The 11,195-nt window shown below is 43.2% G+C and overlaps 2 protein-coding genes across 3 annotated transcripts; one reads left to right on the top strand and one right to left on the bottom strand.

The window, feature by feature from the left end:
• Positions 1–13: 13 nt before the first annotated feature.
• Positions 14–6,476, top strand: RBM48 (RNA binding motif protein 48). Of its 2 annotated transcripts, none has more exons than XM_068211074.1 (5): positions 14–159; positions 1,953–2,143; positions 2,254–2,399; positions 4,348–4,883; positions 5,874–6,476. In XM_068211074.1, exons 1-5 carry the CDS (start codon positions 46–48, stop codon positions 5,955–5,957), a joined length of 1,071 nt encoding a protein of 356 aa, XP_068067175.1. In that variant the 5' UTR covers positions 14–45; the 3' UTR covers positions 5,958–6,476. The 2 variants fall into 2 exon arrangements, with proteins under 2 accessions (XP_068067175.1, XP_068067168.1); XM_068211067.1 differs by lacking the exon at positions 14–159 and adding an exon at positions 694–919.
• On the bottom strand, positions 6,201–11,136 carry CLXN (calaxin). Its single transcript, XM_068211113.1, has 6 exons — positions 10,972–11,136; positions 10,567–10,722; positions 8,984–9,088; positions 7,858–8,009; positions 6,963–7,067; positions 6,201–6,414 (listed from the first exon to the last, which is right to left on the bottom strand). Exons 1-6 carry the CDS (start codon positions 11,129–11,131, stop codon positions 6,367–6,369), a joined length of 726 nt encoding a protein of 241 aa, XP_068067214.1. The 5' UTR covers positions 11,132–11,136; the 3' UTR covers positions 6,201–6,366.
• Between the last annotated feature and the right edge of the window lie 59 nt (positions 11,137–11,195).

Raw genomic sequence — 11,195 nt, 5'->3', positions numbered from 1 at the left:
GCGGAGGGAGCCAATGGGGGCTGCGCGCCGTGGGGCGGTGGGAAGATGGCGGCCGGCAGCAGCGGTGGCCCGGGCGCTCCGTGCCGGCACCACGCGCAGCTGGGAGCCTGCGAGTCGCGCGCCAAGTACCGCGAGGGGTGGCGGCCGCGCGCCGTGAAGGTGCTGGGGACGGGCGGTGTCGGGCGGAGCCGCTTCGGGTGAGGGGCTGGGGGCGGCCGGGCCTGCGCTGGAGCCCCGCGGCTCCCCGGGAGGGAGAGAGGGAGGCCCTGGGCTTCGCCTGCTGCGCGGCCGGAGCGTCTCGTTACCGCAGCTGAACTGAGAGTTTGGGCTATCTCTGTGTGCGCTCAGTGTACACCGAGCTGTAGCGGCACCTTAAAGGGCTGGCGTCAGAAAGGAAGCGCTAAGGTTTGAGAAGACCTTTAAGATCGTGAAGTCCAACCCCCGTCTGTTTCCAGCCTCTTGTCGGGAGTTGTAGAGAGCGATGAGGACCCCCCGAACCACCTTTTTTCCAACCTGAGCCCCCCAGGTCGCTGAGCTGCTCCTCATTAGACCCGTGACCCTTCACCAGCTCCGCTGCCCTTCTCTGGACGTGCTCTGGCACCTCAGTGTCTTGGAGAGAGAGGCCCTGAGCTGAACCCAGGATTCGAGGTGTGGTCTCACCAGTGCTGGAATAATGGTTACTGCATGCCCACACATATAAGGGACATCTCTTTCACTATTGCCACCTTCCTGTAAAATTTCAAACCCTCCATACTTCATGAAGTCTCAAAGCTATTACATTCTTTTATTCTTTCAAGTGTACACAGTGGGGCAGAGGACAGAGAGCCTTGTGCATCCACAGAGCTCTGGCCAGCACAGGCATCCAGCCATCACTGGGCATTGGAGGATAGACACAGTAGAAACAGTATGGATGTTCCAAGTGTGGAAAAAACCTTATTAGAATCTTTTCTTCCTGGACAAGAAAGAGGTAGAAGGACAAACCTTCCCAAAAAAACCAATCGCATAGTGAAAGCATCAGGTTCCTTCAATCCCTTGTTCCCAAAAGAACGTAGGTGGGAGTGTGCTGCTGCCACAAGTAAACTTATGTGACCTGCCTGCGCAGACTTTTATAGCGGAAGTTTGAGAGTTGATTTCCCAAGCAGTTCCCATTTTGTCCATAATAGTGTTTTTTTAAGAAATATGTGCAACTTATGTAGTCTAAACATTTGTGTTTTGGGTTGTTTTTTTTTTTAACAAACTCAGAATAAATTTCCTTTGATCTCAGGGATGAGCTGCCTAGCTGCTGTTGTACATAGTGAGCCATCAAAAAGCTTTGCTTAGAGTCTGTTATGCAACAGTCACAAAGCAGAAGAGAATGGTTGGTTTGGTTTTTAACCTGCTGGGAGAAGACCTTCTTTCTCTCAGCATCCAGATTTTATCTGTGTGTCTTAAAATTGTACGCCGTTAGATCACCATGGGAAGTAGACAGCTCTGCACACACAGGATTTGCCCCAGGGAATTGTGGTAATTGTTTTTTAACTCCCTGTGTGGAAAAAAGCAGTTTTCCTCACTTGCACGACTTCTTTGCCTATGAAGAAGACCGATTTTTCAGTGTTTTTTTCTGTATTTTGACAGTAACTCCTATGAACTGGTTACTAGTACCTCTTGCATGGAAGTTGGCCAGAGATGTAAGAGGTTTTACTCAGGAACTGGCAGTAGTACTCTTTGTGCAGAAAAGTCAAGTCTCATTTGTGTTTTACTATGCATGAGAGGCATGAGTTCAGCTCTTGCTCAGTGATGAAGAGGTCCCAAATAACCATGCACTTACTGCCCTGCAAAACAGAGTACGTAGGGGTTTTCAGCATCCTGAGAGGATTTGGAGGAAAACAGAGAACATGGAGAAAATGCATGCCTTTTGCAATAAAGCAAGAATGGGAATGGTTTTGAATAGTTTTTGTTTTTGTTTTTTTCAGGTTTACACTATCAACTTGGAATCTCGCTATTTACTGATACAAGGAGTTCCTGCATTAGGTGTTATGAAGGAGTTAGTTGAACAATTTGCATTATATGGTGCCATTGAGGAATATCATGCTCTAGATGAATATCCAGCAGAGCAGTTTACTGAAGTGTACCTTATAAAATTCAAAAAACTGCAATGTGCAAGGTATTGGACAGGGCAATATCTGCCTCTTGCTGTCTTAATCTTTTACACCTTCTGTACTTGCAATGTGTTAAGTAAAATCCTCAGTTTTGATAGACTTTAATTCCCTTCAGGGTGGCCAAGAAAAAAATGGATGAACGAAGTTTCTTTGGTAGTTTGCTGCACGTGTGCTATGCTCCAGAATTTGAAACAGTCCAAGAAACTAGAGAGAAGTTGCAGGATAGAAGAAAGTATATAGCAAAAGCAACAAATCAAAGAGGTTAGTGATTAAATTTTCTATACAATCCCGACTAAATTTCCTGTAAAATGTTAATGTTCTTCAGGACTGGGTGGGGTTTTGGCTAAAGTGCCTGTTAAAGAAAACACTTTTTACCTACCTCTTTTAAAGGTGCTATAGTGTGTTGACAGTGGCCAGATGCCAGGCACCCACCAAAGCTGCTCACTTACTGCCCTCCACAAACTGGACAGAGGAGAGAAAATTTTACAAATGGTTCATGGGTTGAGATAAGGACCAGAAGAGAGATCACTTATCAAATACCATCAAGGAAAACAGGGTCTACTTAGAGACCTGTTTAAGTGAAAGTGAAAGTGAATTTATTACTAACAAAATCAAAGCAGGATAATGAGAAGTAAAATAAGCCCTTATAAACACCATCCTGCCTTCTCAGCTCTACCCCCTACCCCAGCAGTGCAAGGGGACAGGGAATGGGGGTTATGGTCAGTTCATCACCCAAGGCTTCTCCTGATGCTCCAGGACAGGAGTCGTTCCCGTTGCACCGTGGGGTGGTACAGGAGGCAGTTCTCTGTGAACCTCTCCAACGTGAGCTCACCTCACCAGCAGCAGCTCCCTGTGAGCTGCTGACACGCGAGTCCCCCATGGGGAACAGTCCTCCCCAGACTGCTGCAGTGCGGGTCACTCCTCCACGGGGTGCAGCCCTCCAAGGTCAGGCTGCTCCAGCCTGGGAGCAGGGCCCCTCTCCACGGGTCTCCCACAGGATCACAGCCTCCTCCCAGGCATCCACGTGCTCCGGCCTGGGGCTGCTCCATGGGCTGTGGTGGATCCCTGCATCGCCATGGCCCTCCGTGGGCTGCAGGGCCACAGCTGCCTCACCATGGCGGCACCACGGCCCGAGGGGAATGTCGGCTCCAGCGCCTGGAGCACCTCCTGCCCCTCCTGCACTGACCTCGCTGTCTGCAGGGCTGTTTCTCCCAAGGTCTCGCTCTGCTCTTCTCTGGCCGTAGTTACAACTGCACGACCACTTCTTGTTTATTTTCCTTCTTAAATCTGTTACCACAGAGGTGTTACCACCATTTCTAATCAGCTTGGCCTTGCCCAGTGGCACATCCATCTTTGGAGCCACCAGGAACTGGCTCTGCTGGACATGGTGAAAGGTCCTGGCAGCTTCTCACAAAAGCCAAACCTGTAGCCCCCCCGCTACAAAAAAACAGGCCATGCACACCCAATACAGAAACATTTTAACTGTGTTTACAGGGAGACATCTCTCAGTGTGTAGAGAACTATATCCTTTTCAGAGTAATTTTTTGTCTTTGATTACGACTAAAATAATGACATTTTTAAGCATTAATAATGAAGTATTTCCTTCACTTTTTGTTTTCTTTCAAAATGTTACCAGAGATTTAAAGCACTGGCAGGAAATTTGGGATCACACTTTCACACTTGTTCCAGCCTCCTCAGGCATGCCAAAGGGACAGTTTTGGAAGGAATATGACTATACCAGAACCTTCAAAAAATTTCTCCAGCCTACGTCTTTGCACTGGGAGAATGTTAAGAATGGACTGTGTTTACAACGGCTCCTCTACCACAGAGTTCCCAGGCAGTGCTTAAGGCTGGGCAAGCTGAGGAATAAGCAAATTGCTGAGCACAAGCTTCTCCTTTCTTGTGCTCACATTCTTGGGTATCATTATTCATTGTGTGAGAATTTCTAAAGGGACTAAACCCACTGATTTTTAACATCAAAACATCTAGGTTTTTTCTATGTTATAAACCAGGAAAGGCACTAGACTGGAAAACTGGTTTGAAAGCTGAATTTGTTATATTTGAAGCTTGAAAATAATCACAGAAAGGTAGCCGGGAATCAAGTATCACTGGTATTGTTCCTGCATTTATATCATAAGTTTTGTTCTTGGGTGTTAGAACTAATAATGACATGAAATAGTGAAGGTGCTTCTTTGTTGTTGTTTTAAAGATTGCTTTGCATTAAAGAAAGTAGAAGGCCCTAAGAAGACAGCCTCAAAGAACTGTGAACATGACTGTTCATGGAGTACATCAGGATCAAGTATAGCCAGTAGCTGGGATCCATCCTGCTTTACAAGTTCTCCTGGGGTATCCCACAACACAGCATATCCATCTGGGACTCAGAATCGGAGCCTGTTAACATCTCCACACTATGATAACAATTGTGCTGAAATTTCTGGGTACTTTGGTCAAAACGCATCTTTAACTCCAAGTGTACATCCAGGAGTGTACACTCCACCGGCTTCCTTAATGCAGCAAAGAATGGTTCCAGCTTGCAATGGAATTGACAGGTTTATGCCTCGTACAACTCACCTACAAGAGCGTAAGAGGAAGAGAGAAGAAGGAAACAAGTTTTCCCTCATTGGAACAAGTGAGGACAATACTGAAGTTGTTATTGGTCCACAACTACCAGAAATACCTAAAGTGGATATGGATGATGAGTCTTTGAATACTTCAGCTACAATAATTCGAAATAAACTGAAAGAGGTATGGGTTCTTAAAGTTCTGATGGTTCAAACACAGGTGCTTGTTATCTATAAAAATAGTGACCATCTGATAGCTTTATTCAGCATTTACTCATTATCAGTTTATCTGCCACTTAAAGCTACTGCTCTTACTATTTAACTTTTCCACAATCTAGAATATTGCAGGCAATTCTACTCCAGACCTCTTACACTACACTTGAGAAAGTGTAAATGTCAGTGCATGTTCTTACGTGATTTACAGTAAACTACTTTTATTTTCTCCACATGTGAAGGCATGATAATTTTGTAGGTAGTCCTGCTGACTCCAGTGTACTACTTGTGTCTAGTTGCTGAAAGGAAAATAATGGAAGTCAGAGTTCAATGTAATTTTGCTCCAACATTTCTTATGCCATTAAAAGCAGTACAGAATCACTAATTCCATGCTGAGAAGCATGTGTTAAGCTATATATCCTTTTATGGAGGATATTAATCAATTAGCAGGTCAAACATTTCTGACAGAACATTTCATTTTCATTAAGATATGAAAAAACTCCCTTGACTAACTAGATTGATTTGAAAGTGCATATCTTATAAATAAGCACTCTTTATATTAAATACCTTTCTAAAATACATGTCAAAATACATGTTTCTGCTTTCCCTTTGTTTCCTGAAATACGTGAGTTTATAAAGCACATTAAAACTTGCTTAAAAACACCTGTTAGGAAGAAGGGAGATGACATATGTAATACTATATCACTGACTATCTGAAATCAGTTTGTGTAGTTAAATACAAAAATGGTAGGGCTGTATCTTCTAAGTTTCACCTCTGTTGTGTTTAATGCTGCCTTTGGTGCTACTTTCTTCCTCTAGTCAGCAGGAAAATTCAATACAAGTGTGATGATAGTAATAAATCCCTCCCAATACCCAAATCTTGGAGATGTGGCCTTACTCTAAAATGAGCATTAAAAAAGTAATGGTTACAGGTTACTAAATTTTTTCCCCTCCAATTTAGGTAGCAGATTCTGTTTCAACGTCTGTGGAAAAACCAGAGAGCAGCTCAGCCAAACCAGTTGTAAAGCAGAGAAGAAGAATATAGATACTGCTGGCAGTATCTTCCAACAGTCCTTTTGTAAAGAATATAGTTTAAAATATGTATTTTTTAGTGTAAAAAAATAAAACTTACTTTATACTGTATTTCTCAGTGATTCCCTGTTAAAAATTGTGTCATTTTGTTACTTGCAATGAAGAAACCAATATACTGTATTATTGTTGCAGTGTTGTCCTGTGTACCTCATATTGTAACATATTTTTTATAACTCACAGAAGAACTCTATTTAGGTAGAGTTACAGAAGTAAATTCATTTATTCATTTAGCTTTAACAGCAAAGGAATACTGAAGCCTAGAAGCAACTTGAAATATGACTGGCTTTACTGTATCACGAAGAATTGTGAAGATGAAGACCCCTTTTAACAGTATTCAGCAGTGGAATTACAACTTGGAGTTACTATTTAGGAATTTCCCGGAAAATTTTCTGTTCAAATGACATACTGCTCTGTTAAAAAAAAAAAAAAAAAAAAGTTAATTTTCAGTTAACTAAAGGATTTCTATTTAGTCAGAAAAGTACTGAACTGAAATGTGTATGCAGTGAAGACTCTCTCTTGCTTTTTAGCTTAGAAAAGGTAAATCCATAGCATTAATGGTGTCATCACTAGCAGACCAGCCAGAATATTCAAAGTTATAGTTGAAGGAGAAATTAAAATTTTAACTGCTCAGCAGTAGGAGTGTGCCACCAAAGAATGATCTGGCATAGAGGGAAAGAAGGCCCTGCTGCAGAATGAGATAAACTGGATGAAAACAGGAATGCTAGAGATGGGATGACAATGTACAGGACTGAAATTTCCCTTAGTGATGAGATTAATATTTGCAGCCTTGTGCTGCAACAACCCTGGAGTGAGAGTGCTCAGGGGCCACCTTTGGATAGCAGAACTGGCACTGAGAGGATGAACTCAACATTGGCTTAAGATACCATTCACAGGATTGGTGCAAGTGTCTGTAAGGAATTGGCTTGTGCAACTCTTTTTGAACTCAAGGTTAATGTACCTTTATGTCTGGCAAACATGGTCCAAAGGCTTCTAAGAGAAGGTTTTCATCTCTGACTGCTTTTTCAAAGTCCATAAAAGAAAGCTTGCCATCACGATCATGGTCCTGCAAAAGGAAGGGAACACTTCAGCAAAAGATTATTACCTGTAGTTTTGTTTAACAGGTGTTTAAAGAACGTGGATTCTATTTTTAGTTAGATTTGCAAATTGGGGGTCATCAGTTTATGCTCAGAAAAGATTTGTGTGACTTGCCTCTACCTAAGGCAAAAAGAGAGAGATTGAAAAATTGAAAAGATTGTCTTAAATAAAAGGAGTTGGGATGCAAGACCTGGTTTGAAAATTTTTGACCACCACCATGGAAGAGGAGAGTATATGTGTCTTGATTTCATTAAAGTATTGACAAGACTGTCCCCAGATGCTCTGATATTCTAAATTAAGCACTGTAAGACAAGCTTCACATTAATAACCTTGAGTTTACTATTCTAATAGAATACATACGAATAAATAAAGACATTTCATGATCAGTTGATAAAACACAAATATACTTAAAAATGAAGCTACTGCAGATGCCTGTACTGATAGAATAAATGCAGCTTACACTTTGGAGTTTTCCACTTCTGACTGGGCTTTTGCTTTGACATAGATGTATATGCACATACATACGTGCTAGTTTATACATAAAGTTTATAGTACATTCACATACTAAATTAACTATTTCATATGAGAATACTGGACTGGGACTCATTAGATCTCATATATTTCTGGCTTTCTTCAGGAGACTTGCAGAATCCTACTGTAAATAAGATACCTTATTTTGTTACCTCATAGAAAGGTTTTAAGTATCAGTTAGTGAATGTTTGAAAGACCCTCAAGTATCACAATAAGTAAGTACTTGCCATTTTCTTCAGTGCTATCTCTACCAAGTCCTTAACTCCCTCATCAGGCTCTTCATCTGCTGGTTGTATGAGAAGGCTGTGTTTCAGCATTTGAAACATTTCCTCTTTCGAAATGTATCCATCACCATTCAGGTCATAAACAGCAAAACAGTCTTTTGAAATACAAATAAATACGAAGTTGATTACAACCCATAATCACGTACCATTCAAGTTGTTACCTATAGACAGAAAATGTGAGCTGTACATTATCAACTGAGCCAAATTTATCATATATATGCTGAAACACTCCTAGCAAACACTTGTGACAGACAGCACTGCATCACTATGCACTAGTTATCTTCTGTAGTGCTTACAGCAGGAATGCGTGTTTTACTGTTTGTGGTTGTACTGACACGCTGAATTACAACCTGGGCACACATCCTAATGCTGTGACACCCCTGACCACTTCCCAGATGAATTTATATAATGCAGTAGGGATGGCTAATGCTGCAACCTAGGAACTATGGAAACAACAGCCTGTCATTCTCCTTTTTCTATTGTTTTTTTCCACCCCACATGCCCTATTTTTTTCCCTGCTGCTTAAAATTCTAGAGTTCTTGCTATTTTTTCTCCTTCATCTTTCTCTATCATTACTGTGGAGGTTCTCATTACCATCTTACAGTTTTTCCATCTCTGCTTCCAACCTGAAGAACTGCTGGAGCTATTGCAACTGCGACTGTGTTCCCACTGTGCCAGTAAATGAATGTTGGCACTGGTCTTACTTGGCTTGAGACTGTTCATTAGCCAAAACCACATTAGAGATTCATCTGCTTCTTTCTAATTTTGTGTGTGAATACAAAAACATGTATTTTGCCAAAAGTGTATGCTGTAGAATAAACTTCAGTTTAAATGCAAGATTTTGTTAGCAACCAAAAAGGTGGTGGCTGTGGTAACAGCAGTTTACACAGGAAAAAACTGTCTCAGAGAAGCCATTTCAGAACTCAGTTTCATTGCATTAAACTATACAGAAGAAAACTTTTCAATTACCAAATACTTTGTAAGAGTAATTACTAAAGTATAACAAAAGCAATGTGTTGGTTTTAATTCAATCATTACTGCTAAATATTAGCATACAGATCAATCTTACATTTCATCTTCTCTTCCAGGGTCCCCCGAAGTAACACTGCTAAGCCTTCCACCCATTCCGCCACGGTGATGCAGCCACTGTTGTCTTTATCAAAAGTGCTGAACACTAGGAAGTATATTAGACACATTTCAAATTTATATGATAGGGAAACACAAAAAAGCAATGTTTTCTTAAATTCAGTAAAATTATAAATTATCTTTCTTCTTAAGATGTTTGTCTGCTTTCACCAAGGTAAGATTACTGTTCTCAACTCTAAGATGTAACAATGAAAGGGATTCTGCCCCTCAGTTTACTGATCTTCCACTCCAGAATCCTGCCTGGTAAGATTTTGTCTGATCTGTTGCCTTCCTGACTTAACTACAGGAAGTATGCTTCCATGCAGATGTAAAGCAAATAAACCAATATCCTTTAAAATAAGGGATAATTCTGCATACAGATTAAGATTTAAATTACTAGGTTTTGTCTCGGAAAATCTTGGACAAAATAATCCTAGAAACGATATTTATTAAATCTACAAAGAAAAATAACCTTCTTTCTGTCATGTAACAAAATATTTTTCTTTTCCCTTCCCTAAGCAACTTTCAATCTCACATCTTCACTATTCATATAGCCTGTAATATAGTAATTCAAAACCAAGGAGTTCAAAGCATCCACTAGCATCTGTAATAGTTTGTGTTTTAGAATATTAATTAGTAAGTTGACTGAAGGAACATCTCTCCATGCAGAGCCAAGCATTTTTGACTTTGAAGACAACAGGTTTGCTTTTGCAAACTGAAATCAGCCCCTTTGCGTGTAAGCATTAAAATAATTTTTAAGAATGTGTAAGGTTATGTGAGGTATCTTCTAAGATGACTTGCTGCATGAAATTGCAACAAGTTTTTATTTTATGGCATATAGGTAGCTCTCCTGCTAAAGACATGGAAAAAGTTGAACAAAGGGGTGGCTCTCAGCAGCCCAAGACTGAAAGAAGGGCAGACTTATGCCTGCTCTGCATACTCCTCTAGACACCTCTACATCAGAGATCATTCCTTCAACTTTCACGGTGACTGCAAACATGTCCCTTGTTACCAATCTGTGAAATCACTGTATTTTCAAGGGGTTATTTGGCTCATTACTCTCACTTCTTGTACTATCTGCCCAGGCCCTTCAATGCTGTTCACAGAGCCTCTATTCCCAGCGTTACCCACTGTTATCAGAATGCCTTCCTGGGACTTCCCGGCCTGAGCTAGAGCTGTCGCCCAGCAGCGACCGCAGCTCCCGGTGGAACCACCGGAGAAAAGAGCAAAGTGGCGCTGCCCTCTTCCATCGCGACACTACAGAGCCTGCGACAGAAAGAGCCACAGGGCAGCCAACGGCCTCGGGCTGCTCTGCCTCGAGCCAGAGCACGAGCTCTCCGAACTCAGGGAAAACCGTGACGCAGACAGAACGAGAAGATGCCATTTTCTCAACAGCTCCCGAGGATTACTCCTCCTTTGCTGTCCCAGCCGGGACGAGACGGCGCTCTTTGGTATGGACACACTCGTCGGGTCGGCAGCGTCATCCCGACCCCTTCCAGGGCGTTCAGAGCCGTGCGCCCGCCTCACCTCGGTCCAACACCACGTCATCCGTCATGCCAAAGGCGTTGTACAGGGTGTCTCGGAACACGGTGCGGTCGAAGCCGGCCCCAGCGAACTGGCTGCTGCCCTTGCCCACCAGCCTGTCGAAGAGCTTGACCAGACATTCCACTTCGCTTTTGGTAACTGCCCGGCCCCAACACAAGCAAACACAGGTTGTAAGTTAAGCTGGTCAAACACGAGGCAGGCACAGGAACACGCCAGGACCATGCCACCGATAATCACCCCCCGCCCGGCCCCAACCGCTGTTCCTAAGGGGGCGCCGGTAAAGTGCTTCCCATGGGAGGCGAACAGGGCCACACAGGATGAGCACGGGAGCAACGAGGGGCGGCCTGGCGGGAGCGGCGCGGCTCCTGCAGCCCGGGGGGGACTCACAGTGCTTGGCGGATCGGGTCAGCGAGTCCACCAGGAGCTTTCCCCCCTTCCTGCTCATGGCGGCCGGGAGCTGCTCCCGCCGCCGCTGCCGTGGCAACGCGGAGCGGGGGGGCAGCCGCGGCCTGGCGGTGCCGCCGGGCCGCACGGGCGGGTCAGACATAAACACGCACAGGCGGAACAGAGAGCAAGTGTTAACACGCACTCAAAAAAACTGCAGTCATAAA

This window comes from Anomalospiza imberbis, chromosome 1, assembly GCF_031753505.1.
Source record: "Anomalospiza imberbis isolate Cuckoo-Finch-1a 21T00152 chromosome 1, ASM3175350v1, whole genome shotgun sequence".
Lineage (NCBI taxonomy): Eukaryota > Metazoa > Chordata > Aves > Passeriformes > Viduidae > Anomalospiza > Anomalospiza imberbis.
Note: the sequence above shows the minus strand (reverse complement) of the source record. Positions and strands in the feature narration are given on the sequence as shown.